The 21,209-nt window shown below is 32.9% G+C and overlaps 1 protein-coding gene across 1 annotated transcript in view; it reads left to right on the plus strand.

The window, feature by feature from the left end:
- Window positions 1-20,685, plus strand: part of LOC102808375 (uncharacterized) — a 32,464-nt gene extending 11,779 nt beyond the window's left edge. The window contains exons 7-16 of the mRNA XM_085494378.1: window positions 1,264-1,362; window positions 2,317-2,415; window positions 2,923-3,021; window positions 12,741-12,857; window positions 13,568-13,666; window positions 13,794-13,908; window positions 14,481-14,552; window positions 14,830-14,888; window positions 15,084-15,120; window positions 15,525-20,685. Of these exons, the coding sequence (XP_085350504.1) occupies window positions 1,264-1,362; window positions 2,317-2,415; window positions 2,923-3,021; window positions 12,741-12,857; window positions 13,568-13,666; window positions 13,794-13,908; window positions 14,481-14,552; window positions 14,830-14,888; window positions 15,084-15,120; window positions 15,525-18,592 (3,864 nt within the window). The 3' untranslated portion in view covers window positions 18,593-20,685. The remainder of the gene's footprint in view (window positions 1-1,263; window positions 1,363-2,316; window positions 2,416-2,922; window positions 3,022-12,740; window positions 12,858-13,567; window positions 13,667-13,793; window positions 13,909-14,480; window positions 14,553-14,829; window positions 14,889-15,083; window positions 15,121-15,524) is intronic.
- The last annotated feature ends 524 nt before the right edge of the window (window positions 20,686-21,209 follow it).

The raw sequence follows: 21,209 nt of genomic DNA on the forward strand, positions 1-21,209 counted from the left end.
TAATTGTACATTTCATAGAAATGTTGTGAGGTTTATGCTAAACCTACAGTTTATTATTACACCACAAATCTTAGTTACTCATATTATTTAAGTTGTTAAATTTATAGGGCCGAATGAATAAAACGTTTGTGCTGGGCACGTTCCTTTGTACGTACCGTATTGACGTTATAGAAATACACAAACGAAAATGGCTACCACTTGAGACGACGCCTCCACTGGCGTGAATACGTGAATGCACGCGTTTTTTTGCACACACACGCACAAAAATAATCATTCAAAAATAGCGCCTTCACAGGCATAAAAAGGTTAATGCACGCGTTTTTTTTTCCTTTTACACACAAACATTTTCATTCGACCTCACAAACGTCATTTTTAAAAAACACACACGTCGTTTTCAAACACACGTCATTTTTAAAAAAACAGCTGTCATTTAAAATACATACATCATTTTTTAATGCACATATAATTAATGAATACATACACACATCAGTCATTTAAAAACACGCACCATTAAAACGCACAGTCACGCCGTTTTTAAAATGCACACATCATTTTAAAACACGGACGCCACGGTCTTATTAGTACGTTTTATTCTAGTATACACAAAATAATAATTTTACATATTGCGCCTCGTATGCACAGTACATGGAAATCTGTTTTTATGTATTTTCTTGCTTTGTATCCAACCGTGTAGGCACATTGGAGTGTTGGTTCACCCATAAATGTCACAGTATGCCATGCGATTCATCGTTACGGTCAACCTTTTGTATTTTGATTGAATAATTTGAAGAAAAAAAATTCTGTATACTATGGTGTCACTTTAAAATCAACATTTTTAGATTTCATTGAATTGTAATCATCTTTTCCCAACACCATTCTGAAATAGGAATATTAACAAATGTACGAGATTATCACATTGTAGTGTTAAGATACGTAACGGACAAACAATAATATTCAGTCAGTTTCTCGTAACTGAATATTTAAAAATATAAACTAACAATGTATGTTAAGTATTGAATGACTTATTTTCCTAATAAATCATAATAAGATTACTGTACCAATGTGGTGTCTTGTGTGTACAATGTTTGGTTACACATTTCAGTTTATGACAACACACATATTGCGTGTGTGCTATATATGCATGTTATATCATATGGTGCGCGTATGTTCAGTTGTCTTGATAGGACCCAAGGTTCACTTAAATCTATTATTACTGCATTAATTTGGTATTTATCTTCTGTTATTAAACCTGTTGTCTTTCAGAGGAATCAGACACCACTTCATTATGCTGCAAAAAAAGGACATCATTCTACAGTAGAAATACTCCTGAAAGCAGATGTGGAAAAATATCCACGTGATAACGTATGTATAACACAGTAAACATAACTAACATTATCTTTTACAACGTTCATGTATTGTTGTGAATTTTCTAATGTGCATGTAAACTGGCTGTTTTGAGTACAAGACAACCACTGCATGTGCGCATTAGACTGGTTTTGAAATCAATTTAGATTACTATAAATTATAATCCAATTTTCTCATCAATATTTGTATCAATTAAAATTATTGGATAATTATTTTACCTCTGACATAATAGAATTGAGTCGACTATAATTATGGTTGTAGTCACTGGAATGTATTCGTTTAGTGACCATTGATTATTGTGACGTAAATATATGACCTATCTTGACCCTGTTTAGACCAGGTGATTATGATGTTTTGTGTTCAAGCACACATTGTCAATGAGGCCAGCTTCATTGATATAGTAGGTTAATTGCAATGTACATGGGAATTACATATTTTTATTTATTTTATGGCTTTGTATGACTCTGTGTCAGCACATTGGAGTGCTTTAATCATAAATGTCACACTACACCATGCGGTTCATCATTACGGTCTGCCGTTAGTATTTTGTTTGAATATGAAAAAATGTAATTCTGTATACTGTTGTGGCTTTTTAAAAATCAACGTCTTTAGATGACATAGAATAAGAATATTAACTAATGTACGCGATTGTCACATTGTATCGTTAAGATACGTAAAGGACAAATTAATACAAATATTCAGTCAGTTTCTCATAATAACTGAAGAATATTTCAAAATATAAACTAACAATGTATATTATGTATTGAATGTTCTACTTTCCTAAAAGTTATAATAAAATTACTGTACCAATGTGGTGTCTTGTGTGAACAATATGTTTGGTTACACATTTCAGTTTAAGACAACACACATGATGCGTGTTGCTATATATGCATGTTATATCATATGGTGCGCGTTTGTTCATTTGTTATCAATATGCACTTTGTCTTCCAGTTATATTGCACACCGCTTCATTTGGCTGCAGAAAATGGACGTGATTCCACAGTAGAAATACTCCTGAAAGCAGGTGTGGAAAAAGATCCACGTGATTACGTAAGTGTAACATAGTAAACATAACTAACATTATCTTTTACAACTTTCATGTATTGTTCTGAATTTTTTAATGTGCATGTGAACTGGCCGTTTTGAATACAAGACAACCACTGCATATGCGCATTAGACTGGTTTTGAAATCAATATATTTAGATTACTATAAATTGTAATCCATATTGTATCAATTAAAAAAAAATATTTTACTTCTGACATAATATAGTTGAGCCGACTGTTTGACTGTTAATGTGAAAGTCACTGGAATTCATTTATACTTGACAAGGATTATTAATTATTTGATTTGTTTACTTATCATGACCATGCTTAGACTAGATAATTATGATGTTATGTGCCCGTGCTTACATTGCCATGAAGCCTGCTCTATTGATAAAGTAGTTTCATTGTAAAATCTGTTTTTATTTATTTTCTTGCTTTGTTTCCATCTGTGTAGGCATTTGCTGCATCGATTTGCATTTAACTTATGTCATCATTTTAACTTTTGCCTTTCAGACACATAAGACACCGCTTCATTTGGCTGCAAAAAATGGACATGATTCTACAGTTCAAATACTCCTGAAAGCAAATGTGAAAAAAGAACCATGTGATAAGGTGAGTGTAATAGGGTAAACATTATCTTTTGCAAAATTTATGTATTGCTCTGCATGTGAACTGACTGTTTTGAATACGGTACCGGTTTTGAAATCAATATATTTAGATTGCGATAAATTATTATCCGATTTCCTCAACAACATCCAGTATCAAATAAGACTATTAAAACAATTTAAAATCCTTGGTATGGTGGTAGTGGTGCTGGGGTTTAGATATTTCCCTAACAAAAATGACAATGGAAATGTGATTCAAACATCGGAGCTTATTCGTCAACAACTTTTAATTGATTAGCATAATCACCGGGGTGATTCCGCTCCGGTGTTCACTACAACGCAGAGGGTCGCCTGCAGATGCGTCTAGTCAGGATTTCTTTCGCGGGCACGCTAGTTTTCGCGATCACGCTAAATAGGCTAAAATGTCAATTATTTTTTTTGTTAAAACAAAACGGAAGTTCCGACATTGCCAGTGTAATGAATTACGTAAACAACAAAATACACGCTTGATACAGTTCTTCCCAGCAAAATCGCCCGTACCTGCAAAGTTTCGGCATTAAACGCGACCCTCACCACGCACCGGACGCAACTTTTCTATTCTTAAGAGGTGGGTTTACGAAATTTTGCACTTTAGATACCACTGCAAGATAGGGAATGATTCGACGACCAGGAAGAAGCGGCATTCCCTATTCGTCACATATATCAGTGATACGCACTCGTAAAACATTACATAAATAAACTGGCTAGGAAAAGAACAATTCTAGAAATTATAGTATAATAACTCGATGAATGTTCATTGTGTGTATGAATGTTCGTTACATGACGCACGGTTACTAATTTTTTAGTAACCATGCATAACGTTTCCCGACGTGTGTCGAAAAGTATCAGTCGGCGGCGTCGCCCGGTGAATTTTAAGTAGCCAGCGACCGGGGTTGCTGTCTTCACGTCCATAGTGCAAGGGCTCCCTTCCAGGTTGGCATTCGGACGAATGTTAAACGCCGGGTTCGACTGTGGTCGTACTGCTCGTCAGCATTCAGGGTCGTGCAAAGTGTAGACCCCCTTTATTGAACAAGATCTCGAGCAGCAACGACCCTGAACTCAGTTTTAAAATAGTATAACGTCACACAGCTAATTGTGTCTATCGTTAATTGGCCCGCGACACTTGTTCAATCACCATACGGATACTCGTACAGTTTTTCCAAGGGTCACATCGAGGTCACATAACAATTCGTACTTTCTAGTCGAGGAGTGTCAAATGCGTCTACCCGACTGGGCACATAATAGCAATTGTGTCTTTTTAGCAATACACCTCGTGACATTGACTTTACCCAGACCAGGTTATATGTTGAAGCATACTTTTTCTCGAGGACTGTTCTATTGATATGACAATTTCACGAGGAATGCTTCATTGATATGACAATTTCATTGCAAGAATTATTATTTTTGTTATTACTTTTCTGGATATTTCTGAATGTGTGAATAGTACAGTCGCATTTGAACACTAACAGATATTGAGTTCATAGAGCGCGAAAAATTGTTCATTGCCATTTCGGGTTGTTATCTGTTATTAAATGAATACAACTAGCAAGGAATGATGTATTGTTATAAGGTTATTACAGGAATGACGCAAAATATGCACTCGGGTTTTAAATTCAATTAAAAACGTGGGCTTTTATATACTTTATATAAAAAATGGTGCTTGACGTTCGGCGGTTTGAAGAGTTTAAATATTATCTGAAATAAAATAATTTCCAAAAATAATTCATGAAATAGTGTTTAAAACAACCGAAATGTTTAGATATCGACGTACTTTTAAATTAGTCAGTCATGATGTCAAAAGTTAAATCTGCTTACATTAACTAATATGATTATTAGGATTATAATAACTGTATGTAGATATTTTGAAATAGTTTTATCAATATGTGCCAAATTAGGTTTTAAAATTACAGAGGTTTCTGTTCATTTGCGTTTGGTTAGTTTTTGTATGACTTGTTGTCATTCGACTTTTAGTGCCACGTATGTTAGGAGTTCAAAGGGTCCTTGCGTTCAAAAGGGTCCCATGTCCCAAAGAACAGAAGCTTAGGTGGTACTGTCTGATAGCATATTTAATTCATGTTACTGCCTGCTCACCACAAATGCAGGCGTTTTACACATAAACTTCACTTTCTGAGGTTGTCTAAACGGACGATAAATGAAATTTGAAGATATTTGAAAAGAAATATGAATACTTATACAAAATCTGTTAATGTTAAATATGTAAATTAGACAATTTCCATATTCATTCTTTAGTAAATTGGGATTATCTCATGAAAACTCAACGGATTTGAACCAAATTTGATACGGGTGCTCATTGATGTTATTTGCAGGCAATATTACTATTGGGTAATTTACATATGTAAATTAGCAATTTGCATTTTTTCACTAAGTTTGGATTCATTCATCAACACTCAACAGATTTGAACTAAATTTGGTAGGGATATAGATTGACATCATTTTTATGGCCCCTACTTTTAGAGATAATTTCCATATGTAAATTGCCTCATTTGCACATTACTAATTATGGATTATCTCAACAACTCAACAGATTTGAACGAAATATGATAGGCACATACATTGATGCAGTCTGCATCCATATTACTTTCGGTAATTATCTGAATATGCATATTAGAATAATAATGATTGTTTAATTTCATGAAAAATGGTGAATGATAAATGTTTCCCCCATTTTCTAGAGACAAACTATGCATGAAAAACGTATCTGAATATTTTATTTTAAGTATATCAATGAGCTAATTCGAACAATCTTGAGTTTTGACATATTTCGTACAACTGTAATTTTTGAGCTTCAGTACAAGATTTTTATTTCTGGCCTCAATACCCTTTCTAAGACTTGTTAAACTTGCGATATTACGAGGTTTTAGAACGCCAAAAAAATGATGCTTTTTAACTTCGTTGAAAAATAAGAATTTCAATGTAAACTTATTTATGACTAATATTAGTAGACATTTATTGAAATCTTCTATTACCAAACTGTAAGATATTACCAGTATACTTTTGAATGTAACTAGGATACTTTTGAACTTCCATTTATTAATAATTAATATTAGTAGACATTTATTGAAATCTTCTATTACACAACTGTAAGATATTACGAGTATAATTTTAAATGTAAATAGGATACTTTTGAACTTCCATTTATTTATAATTAATATTAGTAGACATTTATTGAAATCTTCTAATACATAACATTATGATATTACGAGTATACTTTTGAACGTAAATATGATACTTTTGAACTTCCATTTATTTAATTAATATTAGTAGACATTTATTGAAATCTTCTATTACACAACTGTAAGATATTACCAGTATACTTTTGAATGTAAAGAGGATACTTTTGAACTTCCATTTATTTATAATTAATATTAGTAGACATTTATTGAAATCTTCTAATACATAACATTATGATATTACGAGTATACTTTTGAACGTAAATAGGATACTTTTGAACTTCCATTTAATTATAATTAATATTAGTTGACAATTATTGAAATCTTATGTTACATAACTGTAAGATATTACCAGTATACTTTTGAATGTAAATAGGATACTTTTGAACTTCCATTTATTTATAATTAATATTAGTAGACATTTATTGAAATCTTCTATTGCCTAACTAAGATATTACGAGTATACTTTTGAAAGTAAATAGGATACTTTTGAACTTCCATTTATTTATAATTAATATTAGTGGACATTTATTGAGGGCACTTTTGAACATCATGTTTTATAAATTATTGAACTATTCGTGAAGTAGACTGGGAAACAAAACAAACACCTAAAATGTATCATTTGAGAAAATCATTTATTCAAGTTAATATTAAATACACATTTGCAAAACAAAACAATATCAGGTTGCATGTATGCAAGGTTCAGGAGGGTCAGGATCTGACAAATTTCCACTAATCCGGTGTTCATTACAACTCCTTAGTTAATTGGTGTACTGCATTTATCCTGTGAATAAAAAGAAATGTACAATAAGCCTTAATTTAAACCGTACAGAAATATACTACAACATTTTATTTTGTGCCAGCTTTCTTGAGAAGTAAATATATAATATATAACATGCAATATATATGCTCCTAATGCAGATATCAGAATAGCTTGTTGACATGCGGTTACTGCATATCTACTACTTAAATATTAAGATTAGTTATCAAGGTACAATTGGAACAAGAATTTATTCATACAAAAAAGTTATAAGTTAAAGTGAATTAATTATGCACAGATTGACACCAACAACGAGTGCCTTAAATTATCTGTGATTTCATCCGGTTATTAGAAATATATTTTTCAGTGTTCTGGGTTGTATGTGACGATTTTGTTTTGAAATATTAGCACCAGAAGAATTCATTATAATGCAAATTTTCCTGATTAAATATGCACAGATTTGTAAAAAAAACTTTCGTTCCCATACTATCCGATTGCCGAGTTTTGTCTGAATATGATCACTGGTTCTAGATTTATATTTATATTTATTTATTTCACCAGTATACAAACAAAATATTTACATGTTCATGTACGGGACAAAATTGTATAATACTGGCGGGGACCAAGGAAATAGTCCATTTGGACTAGTCTATATATTAAATAAAATAAATTAAGTCGTCATAAAAGTCACAGTAAACAAACAAAAGTAATGAATTAAATAAATGAGATCAACCAGTAAATAGTATAATCAATCATCACAATGAATGAATGATATTACAATTATTTAATAAGAGTATTCAAATTTGCATACTTTTAAAATGAATATGCTCTATGTACATAGATAAATATCACTCACTGAGAAGCATTTTCTTCAGCTCTTGTTTGAAAATGCTTCCACTGCCCATGCTTTTTAGGGTTGGGGGGCATAGTTCAGATGTTTAATAGTGGCGTATTGAAAATTATGCTGTGTAATGGTTAAACACATGTAAGGGACAGTGAAGTTACCAGTAGCACCAGATGTGGTTGGATAGGGATGATGAATGTGCTGAAGGAAATAATCGCTGACACCATGGACAAATCGATTTGTTTTGAGGTCCAAATGTGGAATTGTAATTTGTAATTTATTCATTTAAAACAATACATCCATAAATGGTTTTTCATGCAAAGCATATAGATATAAAATTTTACATAAAATTGAACAATCCACTGCAAAAATGACGAGAACACAAAGAAATGCATAAATAGGGTATAAAATAAAATGACTACAAAATAATATGATAAAATTACAATTAAAAACAAATCATTGAAAATGACACAGTCCCCGTTAAATTTGTCAAAGTTCTCTTTGTGCTCGTCGTATTAAAGCGGAGGGGTTGTCGCGAGCGTGTCCTTGAAACTTGAGTTCCAAGTGGCGTATACAACAGATTGTTTATTTACATCAAAACACGTGTTCCGTGTAGTAGTAATATGGCCAAAAATAAAAACAGTCGTTATTCGGCCATCTATGATCTGATTATGAAACACTGATATGTATGATGTATGCCAAATACGAATGAAAATGGTACATAAATTGTGGAAATATAGTTGTAAGGCCAAAAAGTCAGATGGCTGTCAATCGGCCATCGTTTACCAGAATTTGAAACAAATTGTCATGGACAATCATCGTAACATGTATAAAGTACATGTATGTGCGAAATTTGAATGAAAACTGACAGAGCACGTCCAAGATACCGCATAAAAAAACAAGATGCCTGCCAGTCGACCATCTTTGATCCAATTGCGAAATAAATCGTCATGGGAATGTATCCTAATATGTATAAACTATGTACCAAGTTTGAATGACAACTGACAAAGCATGTCCAAAATACAACATTTTCAGAAAACAAGATGGCTGCCAGTCGGCCATTTTGAATCGAATCACGAAACCACGGCATGTGCATATGCCCCACATAAGGTACTAGGCACATGCAAAGAATGAATAGGATCAGTCCACAGGATTCTGAAATATGACTCTGGACAGAGAGACACACACACACACACAGACGGACGGACAGACGGATGGACACATGGACGGACACATGGATGGACGGACAGACTCGGGAACTCACGGATGGCCAGGGACATGTATCTTAACATGTATGATCTATGTACTAAATTTGAATGAAAACTGACAAAGCATGTCTAAAATACAACATTTTCAAAAAACAAGATGGCTGCCAGTTGACCATCTTTGATCCAATTGTGAAATAAATCGTCATGGACATGTATCCTAACATGTATAGCTATGTACCAAGTTTGAATGAAAACTGACAAAGCATGTCCAAAATACCGCATTTTCAAAAAACAAGATGCCTGCCAGTCGGCCATTTTGAATCCAATCGCTAAACCACTGCATGTGCATATGTCCCACATAAAGTACTTGGCACATACAAAGAATGAACGGAATAGGTCCAAGGGATTCTGAGATATGACTCTGGACGGACGCACAGACGCACAGACGCACGAACGCACAAACGCACAGACGCACGAACGGAGACCGAATCATAAGTTTAGTTTTCGGACTTCGTCCGAACAGGGACTAAAAACATAGCAGTCCGAAAAAACGATAAAATGCATAAATGGGGTAAAATATGAATTTACAACAAAGTGGTAAGATAAAATTATACAATATTGTTAGCAGCTGTAGTAATACATTTGTAAGTGAGAAAACTAAACCCCTTTTCAGATAGAAGTTTTTAACAAGCAGCCTCTCGGTTGAGATAGCTCCGCTGTTAGCAATGCACATTTTAATTAAAGAACAGAAGATATCATTAGAAAATGAACAATATGCATAGTATCAATGCAATGGGACTTGTTTTCAACAAGAATTCAAAAATATCATTTTTCATCATATATGATTGTGGTTTTAAACAAGAAGTCGAAAATATCACTTTGTACCAAAAATGACAAAAGTATTCACCAAAATTAGAGAATTAAAGATATCATTACAAAATGAACAAATCTGAGAGAGATTTACCCAAGGTACATATACACCAAGTATCAAAGCATTCAGGCTTGTAGTTTTCAAGAAGAAGTCGAAAAAGTAAAACATTGACAAGGACGACAGACGGACGAAGACGGACAATCACTCATATGATAAGCTCCGCTCGACAAAGTCGACAGCGATGCTAAAAATCATCCCCCCTTTTCATACAGACTGCTCAAAATTTAAATCCCTTCTGACCGCACATGTATGTGTTGCATCCGGTTAGTTAAACATGTTACAGTTTCCAAATAGATAAAATGCTATTTACAGGTATTGGTGATTTTTGTGTGTTAAATTCAATAAATCACTTTGTTCAAATGTCTTAATATGTAAATAAAACAAGAAATCCAGCAGTTACAGCTTTGGGTACCTTACACTGCTATTACAGTAACTATAAGGCAGTGTATGCTATTTTTAAATCTGGTTGATTACACTGAACAAATCTGTATGTAGTTGCTAGAAATTGTTGAACTCTTTGTTCTTGCAATTTAAGTTAAACACTGAAAAGCTTTAGTGTGAATGGAGAGAATTTGTAAATTGAGAGCAAGTTTTAAAAATAAGCAGGACAGTCAATACAGTTTGGAAAAAGTCAGCATAGAAATGCTAGACACAATTTGGTCTATAAGAATAAATATATGCAAACGTATGCAAATTAGCACACACACAATATGTTGTCAGAACCGGAACCATAAGTAAACTAACCATACCAAGTTTGGAGAAGATCAACATAGAAACACCAGATACGACTTTGTCCACAACAAATAATATATGCAAATAATATCCAGATATGCAAATTAGCACACACACTATATATTGTCACCACCGGATCAATAATTACATTAATCATGCTAAGTTTGAATTGTTTAACTAATAAATACATCATTTTCTGTTTTGTATACTATGCTGTTGTAAATATGTGTTACATAATAGTGTACAGTAGTGTACGCCTGTGTTTCCTTTGCTGTATTGTTTCTAAATTTCTCTAAAAAATGTTTTTTTAAGTTCACTCAAAAACACTACTTCAAAATAGTATAAATTATAAAAATATGATCATACAAAATCTTGGATAAAAGAATAAAGTGTGTACAGTTTGTGTTTTTTTCCCAAATTAAATTGATCATATAAAATTTACAAACAGGTTCTCATTCTTTTTAAAACAGAATAAAATAATAAATTCATAGTAAACATATTTTTTCTTTAGATCTTGACCAAATGCAGACAGAAAATGTTACATCAACAACACAAAACATATGATAATGTTCAGTATATACTTTTATGGAGTACAAATTAAATAATTTTGAATAAGGTCACAGTGACCTTTAAATTATGATAAGACATGTTTGTAAATCAAAGTTTGTCAAAATGGGCGACTAGGCGCATAATATCAATTGTGTCTTTTTAGCAATACACCTCGTGACATTGACTTTGCCCAGACCAGGTTATATGTTGAAGCATACATTTTCTCGAGGACTGTTCTATTGATATGACAATTTCATTGCAAGAATTATTTATATATTATTACTTTTCTGGATTTTTCTGAATGTGTGCATTAGTACGGTTTTAAATCAATATCTTTAGATAACGATAAAAATTATAATACATCTGATACCGAAAATAAAATAATTTCCCATTTGTAAAATACAATTCGAACGTGTTCAAAGTAGTACAGCCGCGTTCAAACACAACCAGATATTGAGTTCATAGAGCGCGAAAAATTGTCCATTGCCATTTCGGGTTGTTATCTGTTATTAAATGAATACAGCTAGCAAGGAATGATGTATTGTTATAAGGTTATTACGGGAATGACGCAAAATATGCACTCAGGTTTTGTGGGTACATGGTATTATAATTAATAACTATAGATTCAATTCAAAACGTGGGCTTTTATTTACTTGTTGCTTGACGTTGCTTGACGTTCGGCGGCTTGGAGAGTTTAAATAATATCTGAAATAATATAATTTCCAATAATAATTCATGAAATAGTGTTTAAAACAACCGAAATGTTGAGATATCGACGTACTTTTATATTAGTCAGTCATGATGTCAAAAGTTAAATCTGCTTGCATTAACTAATACGATTATTAAGATTATAATAACTGTGTAGATATTTTGAAATAGTTTTATCAATATGTGCCAAACTAGGTTTTAAAATTACAGAAGTTTCTGTTCATTTGCGTTTGGTTAGTTTTTGTATGATTTGTCGTCATTCGACTTGTAGTGCCACGTCATTGTTTGACTTTCTCTCTGTGTTTTTCCCGCTCATTATCATAAGTCCATCTGTTTTGGCTCGTCCTCGGACAAAGACCTTCGCCCCCTCGCCAATAACCAATAATAATACCAATAAATGTGTATTTTTTACCACAGTGTACGCTCCTCTTGAATGAATTAATTGTTTCATTGTCAATAGCAGCACTATTTATGTCATTTCGTGTAAACCTTGTTCTAATGCCATTATTTTACTATTGTTATTGTTCCCGTATTTTTCCACAATTTTGTGTGATTTATCCAAAAATAAACACGATTGCTTAATTACCTTTATTGTTTAGGCTATTCTAAACTGAAGGATCACCAGTTATTCATTCTATATAAAAGTAACTTACCTCAGTGACATCTGTTGTACACACAATTTATCCTAATCAAACTAACTTACTTCACCAGCTAGATGATCAGCAGAAATCCAGATAAATTTATTCGTGCTTTCAATTTTTCAGAAGAAACGCACTCCTCTTCATTTAGCTGCAATTGGTAAATATTCATTAATCAATAATTATAGCCCAGTCCTAGAAACACTTCTGAAAGCTGGTGTCTCCAAAGAACCACGTGACGAGGTGAGTTTGTCGTCACGCGATATAAATATTTTGATTTATAGAAACAACAATTTCGATTTTTAATTTTCATACTTGTATATTGTACGCCCTCTTGTATATTTTGTACTAATACCATATTGTTCTTAAATATTGTTATTGTTCCCATATTATCCTGCAATTCTGTATTTAGTTTAATGATAGGTATTTGTATTACTCAGTATAGTACACAGGTTGTACACCGACAATATACCATTGTTCAGAGTTCAGAGGTTTTGGTGAACTTATAATTTGCAACACATGCATAGTAGTTGCATACGATTCTACTTGCTTTATTGACACAAAATATTTCACACTGAATGTGACACTAACACTATGCTGCATTTTTTTATTCCGTAAATCCACTTCTTAAAAATTAGTGTTCTGTGAGAAATGATGATGAATTGAAATGTAAGCTTGAATTTGTAGCTTGAAAAGCATTGGCATACTAGTTTTTATAAAGCGTTCTGCCGATAAATTCTATGTATATGGGAAATTTAATCTGAAGATATTGAATTCAAAACAACATTGATGCACAAACTATACTGGGTATTTCTTTTTACGCCATCGTTTTATAATTATCTAATTTGTTTTTATTATTTATCTGCTTGTTATTTTGTGTGGATACATTTGTTCATCTCGAAGGTGTATTAACAGTGAATTTGGACCATTAACTCTCCGTTTTTTATTGACAGAATGGCGACACGCCATTGCATCTTGCTGTTCGAAATTCTAAAGATGGTGTAGTAAATTCACTTCTTCAATATGGTGTTGAGAGAGACATACACAATTTGGTATGTTGTCTTGTGTTTTAATACCTGCATACTAATATATCATATTGTAGTTCATGTAGTTTAGAATCAAATTCTCAAAATTCAAATAACTCCTATTGATAAGCATTTTTTCTCTATTGTTTTATAGTTTTCCATGACGCCATTAGAAATAGCCTTCGAGAAAGGAAACCCACGTATAATACATCTGTTATCTAATGCAGATATACCAGACAGTGTGTTCGACGAGGTCCAGCACATTGACGGTATGTTCCTTTGTGATTTACTGAAATGTACCTTGTTTTGTATAATCGTCGGGTGATAATTTTGAATCTGTACGATGTATTAATTGTGTCTTCCATGTGATATGTACATAGAAGTTTTAATTATTGTATAAACAATGATTATGTGAACTATAAACCTTCAAATAAATAAATTCTGACTCTAATACATAAAATATTCACTCAGATAATTTTAACCAGTTTCGTTTTGGTAAATCTCAATGCATGTCACTGTATACGTATCTGTTATACATTCTCTGAAATGTTGAATGCGAGATATACCGTTTTTTATGATGATTGTATTTGTATATTGCGTAATATTGAGAAAATTTGGAGAAATATATTCTGTGATAAATGAACCCCATCTTGTAATAAAATGAGGGTCCCACTCTGGTATTGGTAAGCCGAATATGGGGTTAACGCAATCCCTGGAATGTATATTCTTGTTTAGTAACATTTGATTAAAATTCATTTTAGACTTTCTCTAATTTCTTAATACGATTTATTATAATTAAGATTTATATCATGATATTTTTATACTTACATTATCGGCGCAGATGACAACGTATTTGAATTCGTAAAAGATATAGCTGCTCCAGATGGCAAAATTGACAGCAAGCTTCAGTCAAGTAAGTGATTGTATGAAATTACCTCAGTAGTAAACACTTTAGTCTAGAGGTGGTGAGATGCTCAAATCAAATAAAGAGTTTATTTCACTACGTATTCGTCATATATTAATTGATTTCACAACTTATCTCGAATTTTCATTCTTACACTTCATCTTTGAAAATTATATTTTAAAGACTCACAATAACAACTATCAACGATCGATGTCAAACACGTCAAAAATCCATATATCCAGAAAGTTTTTTTTTAAACATGTTTTCTTGATATTATTTTCAACAGAAATAATGAAAGATCCACATGGTGATAATAACAATGCCGGCTCAAATCAACATTCCAAGGTGGGTTCTGCTCAAATTACTTCCATCGACTTAACCGTGAAGTAAATGTTATCACACGTGTATTGGTCTAGATTATGTGCTATTAATTTCTTCTTTTGTGTTACACGGTGAAGAATTTCAAACGACTTTAAAGGTTGTTCTTACTAAGAATTTAAATATTGACTTACAATAGACTTTTAATTTTTATTGAAATAGGTTCCGCATACGAAGAAAAAAAACAAGAAGAAAAAAGGTATGCATAATCACCATATGCGCAACTCTTTCCCATCATTATATCATGGAATAACCTATTGTGGTTTTTGCATCTCGGTTATTTAATTTCCTATGCGTGAAAAATGTTTACTACCTTAGAATTAGCCATAAATATCCTCAATTTATAAAAGAAATATAGACACTGGGAAAATTCAACTTATTGTAAAACAAATTTACATTCATTTGACAAATTCTGCTTTTTTGGGGATAAAGGAAATTGTGATAAAAATATAAGTAATTATGAATATAATTCTCACATAGAAGAGTAAGTGAACGTTTAATAAACTGTGCTTCATACATGCGCAGATTTATCCACACGTTGTTACATCAGCAATACTGAGACTGTCACATTGTAGCTAACATGATGTTATTTATATGTTACAGAAAAGAGAAGGTACAAACAAAAACAACCCTGCAACAAGGATAATTGCCTTGAAAAGTACTACAATGAACACGACCTTGAAGATCATAAGCTGAAAAAACATGTTAACTTTAAATCAAGGGGGAAAAACATGGAAAGAATTAATCAGTGGAACCAGAAAATGTGCGGCCAGAGTGTTATGTCAGATGAATTCTCCGAAACTAGTGATAAAGCATCTTCTGCCAGACGTCGTCCTAGAAAATCGCTTACACCTAGGAAGACAATCCATAGCTCAACTCCAATTGATACAGTGGCCAATGAGAAGAAACAATCAGATCAATTGCTAGTCACTCAAGAAGATCAATCAAGTCACCCTTTAGACAAAGATATCCCAACTATTCAAACCAATAAACAAGATGATGTTATTTCTAAACCTGAACAAAATCAGATGATACAACGGACAATCAAGAACCATTCACAACAGGACCTCAACATTAAGTTGAATGACGAACCAATTAATACTGCAAATGTTGCCATAACAATAGTACCAAAAGACAATACAACGCAGAAACAGACAGATATATCTTCACATGGTGATAATTCAAATCAAAATACCCGAAAAGTAGAAGGGTCAAACAATAAAGCAAATAAAAATAGACAAATTGGAGCAGTGCAGCGTCGGGGAAAAGATATGAAAGTTCTTAAGAAGCATAGAAAAAATATGACATCCAAAAAGAAGCGACAAAACAACGCAACCAGGACCATTAACAGGCCGGAAGATAGTGAGATTTCCAAAAGGATTTATACGTCACATACTTCTCACAATAGAAGGGCTGTAAGTAAAATTGCTGGATTGGAACCAAAAACAAGGAGTGAACGGAAAACATTTAAACTCACAGATGGGAGTACTCAGAATAAAACAAGAATTGAGATGGCTAAACAATCTGCACACGACATTTCTTACAAGTGTATGAAATGTAAGAAGATATTCAAGTCTCGGCAAAATCTGAAAGAGCATGCTGTTGTGCACTCTGGGATTGCATCATTTGCATGTGAATACTGTGATAAGGCATACAAAAGGAGAAAAGACATGTACCACCACATTAGAAATATGCACCCCCATGTAAGTGTTGTACTGAGAGGGCGACATTGTGAAATACTTGATAGAAATACGGAATCTACAAAAGCATCTGCAGAGAAAGAATGTAAAACAGAACAGGTGGAGGATGTCCAAAAGCCAGCACAGCAAGATGAAGGTGCAACACACACTGATATTCAATCATATAATATAAATTTGGTTGAAAGTCAGGCGATGTTAGAAAATATGCATACTTGTGGTACAAGTGGTGATGTAATGTTGACACAAGAAGATTTTTCGGAGAAATTAAATGATTATGAAGAAACAATGGAGCAAATGACAAATCCACCACAAAGAGAACACTGCAATGAGCGTCAGTTAAATGTCAGTGATGACAGTGTGAAAGGTGGAGATCAAAATATAAATGACACTGGCACTTTATTTAAATTGAAGTCTGGCAGTTCAACGCATATACAAAGATATGTATCACAACAACAGAAGGATTTATCATCACCTAATTTAGAAATTGGAAAAATCAGTGGTCATGCACAGATCACTGATCCGCAGAAAAAGGACTTGATGCATCATGTTTTGGGACTTAAATCTGCATGGCCAACCCTAGACGGTGATCCACATGTCAAGAACATCCAAATGAAATTGAGCTTGAATGAAAATGATTGGATGTCGGGACAGGAATCAAGTAACGAGTTAACTGCAACTAGCCAGGACAATATTAGAATCCAACAAAGTGCAGATGAATTGCATGAGAAAATTGATCAAACAAAGACTCAAGATAAAGTGTACAGTGCAGAGACTCGATGTATAAAGACATTTAACACTACTTTAACAAAAAATACTATCATGGCCAATAAAGTAAACAACCATGCAGAAGAAGATAGTATTTCTGATAAAGAACACAAAAAGCTACTTAGAGGTGATGATATTGATACCCAACCCCATGTAGTCACTGTTACATGTGACAACAATGCCAATGGTGGAGAACTTTCAATAAGAGACAATACTGTATACAACGAAACTATACAACACCAAAAAGACAAATGTGACCATCTGGGAGAAACTAAACTTGGGTCATCATTTCAACACGTTCAAGGTAGTAGGGAAAGTGTGACAGATGAGTCAGGAAGACCTTCTGAAGGGAATACTCAACAAACCATGCATGAATGTATGATTGCGTCAACAACAAAAACTGAGAAACACAATGCGATCGCCTTGGTAGCTGTTGACTGTAACTCTGCAACTGGTAGTGTAGGCTCGAATTGCATTGAAGTGATTGGTAAAAGAAAAGGAACAGATAATATTGGAAGACAAAAAAAGAAGATGAAAAAAGAAACAATTGCTGATATCACGAGAGGTACACCACCAAGTTTGTTTCCACAGACCATGGGAACATCTTGCAAAGGTTTGATGGTCGGTGGTAAAAGAGAGGCGACATCAGATTGTGGAATTCAACTTGACAGCGATGATAACCAAATCACTCAAACTGATTCAGATATTGGGTCTCGCAATGAACTATCAAAGGTCACAGAAGGCATCGCACAAGAATCACTCACTACCAGAAATGGAATAAATGATGCAAACATGTCAAATACTATCGCAACTGATGTTGAGAAGATTATTGAACATTCAGCATGTATTGAATCTAATACAATTAACAAAAATGGTGACTTTGAAGACCATTGTCAAATAAAACAGGAGTCTTATTCTCATGGTGTTGCACAGAAGACTAAAAAGGAACAAGTGTTCCCGTGCAATGAATGCAAAAAAACATACACAGAGAGGAGGAATTTGACAAGACATATCAAAGACCATCACACAAATCAGGAAACATTCGTATGTGCCAAGTGCAGCAAAGTATTTAAGACGAGACAGAATCTTAGAGAACATGCCAACAGAGTTCACAAAGCAGTGGCAGTGTGGCACCAATGTAAATACTGTGATAAAAAGTATAAACAAAGAAAAGACTTGAACTTTCACGTCAGAAAGAAACATTGACAACGATTTGGTGGCAAAATTGCAATATACAGTCAGTCATTTGTAAATATGGGTTGTATATTGAATTCATTTTTACCTAGTGATAGAAAGATTTATACTGAATTGTTTTTGATTTAGGTTAACAGTACTTGTTTGTAGAGATTCATAAATATTAGAAAGTTTATAAATGAGTTGATAAGTTTGAGTAAAGAGTACAATGCTCAAGTCATTACAAAATTATAATTTCCAGGAAAAGGCAGACAAGGAACCTTAAATGCACTTTAGCTGTGAATGGGTTTTCATGGTTTGATTTTTTGTTGAAAAATCGCAATAAGCCACATGCATCAATCAGAAACAATTGTCTTCTAAACAAAAATGTAGATTTTGTGTATTTACTTATATTGAGGAAAACTGTTCATCATTCAATTAAAGTTGCAGGGTCGTCACCTGCGCACGCATGGGAATTGAGTCCTAAGCGATGATAACACGCGCTAAAAACCATAAAGGGTCATGGGTAGACGTTGGTTTGTAAACAATGACACACTATGGCCATCTGACGCATGGGCAGGTGACTACTCCCCCGCTTTAAAATAGGCGTTTACCTGTATTGAGGCACAATTATCTTCCATTGATCAATACAAAAAAAAGATTTTTTTAATTGTCCTATAATTATGCAAAATTGTCATGCATCACAATGGTTTCAGGGGTCTTCATTTGTAATTACTTAAAAATATATTTATAAATTCATATTTGAAAGTAAAGCAGGTAACGCTCTGACCATTTACAAAGTATTTTATTAAATCATTTTCTTTTCAGCAATTTGGATTTACAATGGATTACAAATTACAAAATGTTCAATATTTACAATACCAAAAATAAAAAAAGTAAAAAGCACAAAAAAAGTGAAAAGAAAAAATGAAGCCAAGGGGTCTTGGAGGCCCACCAAACTATGTGAAGAAACAAACTGTTTTCGATCGCTATTTCGATTTTATAAATCGCTGTTGGAAAATCGTTATAAACCACATTCACAGGAAATCAGAAATCATTGTTTTGTTTTTTTAAATAATCAAGAAAACTAGAGTTAATTTTTTTTCTAACCTGTATTTAGCCCAATTTTAATTCATTACTAAAAAAATAGCATTAATTTTTTATTATTTCTATACATTTAGGCAAAACTGTCATTTATTACAATAGGTTACCCAAGGATGTTGTTAATGGTATTTATAAATATTTATAAAATCATACGAGGTTGTTGGATAAACTCAGGCCATTTCAACATTTTATTGCAGTTAACTTCATTATTCAAGAAAACAACTTTTTACATGAAGTACGCGAGACACAATTGTCATTCATTGTTCGGAAAAAAAACCTTAATGTTACTTTTTATATTTAACTATTCATTATTCAAGAAAACAACTTCCATTTTTACATGTAGTACACGAGGCACAATTGTCATTCATTATTCAGAAAAACCTCTTATTGTTACTTGTTCATTATCCAAGAAAACAACTTCCATTTTTACATGTAGTACATGAGGCACAATTGTCATTCATTATTCAGAAAAACCTCTTATTGTTACTTGTTCATTATCCAAGAAAACAACTTCCTTTTTACATGTAGTACACGAGAAAAAAATCATTCAGAAAAAAACTTTAAACGGTTAATGTGTGTTTATTTTCTATATATTCAGACATGTATTATGTCTTTAATCCTTTGAGTGCCAACATTTAATTTTGTCACCAAACACCTACATAATTGTTCATATTTGTTCCAAAATTGTTAACAAAAACTCGTCGCCATTAGAAAATTGTCAGTTTGGTTAAACATTATCAAAATATTTCTCAAAAAATGGGCAATGTAATCCTTTTGGTAAGAAAGAAATATGGGTGCTTAAAGGGTTAAAGTGACAGTAATTATTTGAAGATATACATAAATTCAAATTAGAGAGTTTTCATTCATTATTGAATCTTTATGTAACCCTTCTCAATGTGACAAGCAGGCGAGACTCGAGTCAATTCAAAATTATACTGGGACCCCAATTATGCTGTAGCTTTGAATGGAAGAATAATTCACAAAAGCTTTGATTTGTTGAAAATAAATTACATAATGGAAAACTTGTCTTTATTCTTTTTAAGTTTTCAGCTATGCTCTCATTGAAAATAACAAAGCAGAGCTGTTCATATTACTATTAGTCGGTCGTCTGGCCTATCTAGTGATGGTTCTTTATGTAGTGTATGACCAATCCAAGTCTATTTTCTTATTCTCCAGCTGATTTGTGGGATGTATCTTGTTTGTTCCCAGAGCTTTTGGTTACTAATCAATATTCCCAGGGTTTCTTCAAGCACGAGTTTGTATAGGCTTGAGTTGTCCTGCATTATGAAGTTGTCTTCCATGTCAAACATTTAACAAAACTGATTTCATATTTGTGTTGAAAATCTTGGTCCTTGTCTCGTGGGATTCATGTGCAGGTTTCAAAATTAACAGTAGCTTAAGACACACAGGCTACCTAATCTTGTCCTGGGCCTACCATTTTCTACCAATTAATTAGTTCACCCGGACTACTTAAACATGTTTAAAAATAGTATTGCTTTGAAATAAAGCATTTAGTCAATGGATGTCCTACACAAATTGAGCAAAA

Source organism: Saccoglossus kowalevskii, chromosome 20 (assembly GCF_978046115.1).
Source record: "Saccoglossus kowalevskii chromosome 20, keSacKowa6.1, whole genome shotgun sequence".
Lineage (NCBI taxonomy): Eukaryota > Metazoa > Hemichordata > Enteropneusta > Harrimaniidae > Saccoglossus > Saccoglossus kowalevskii.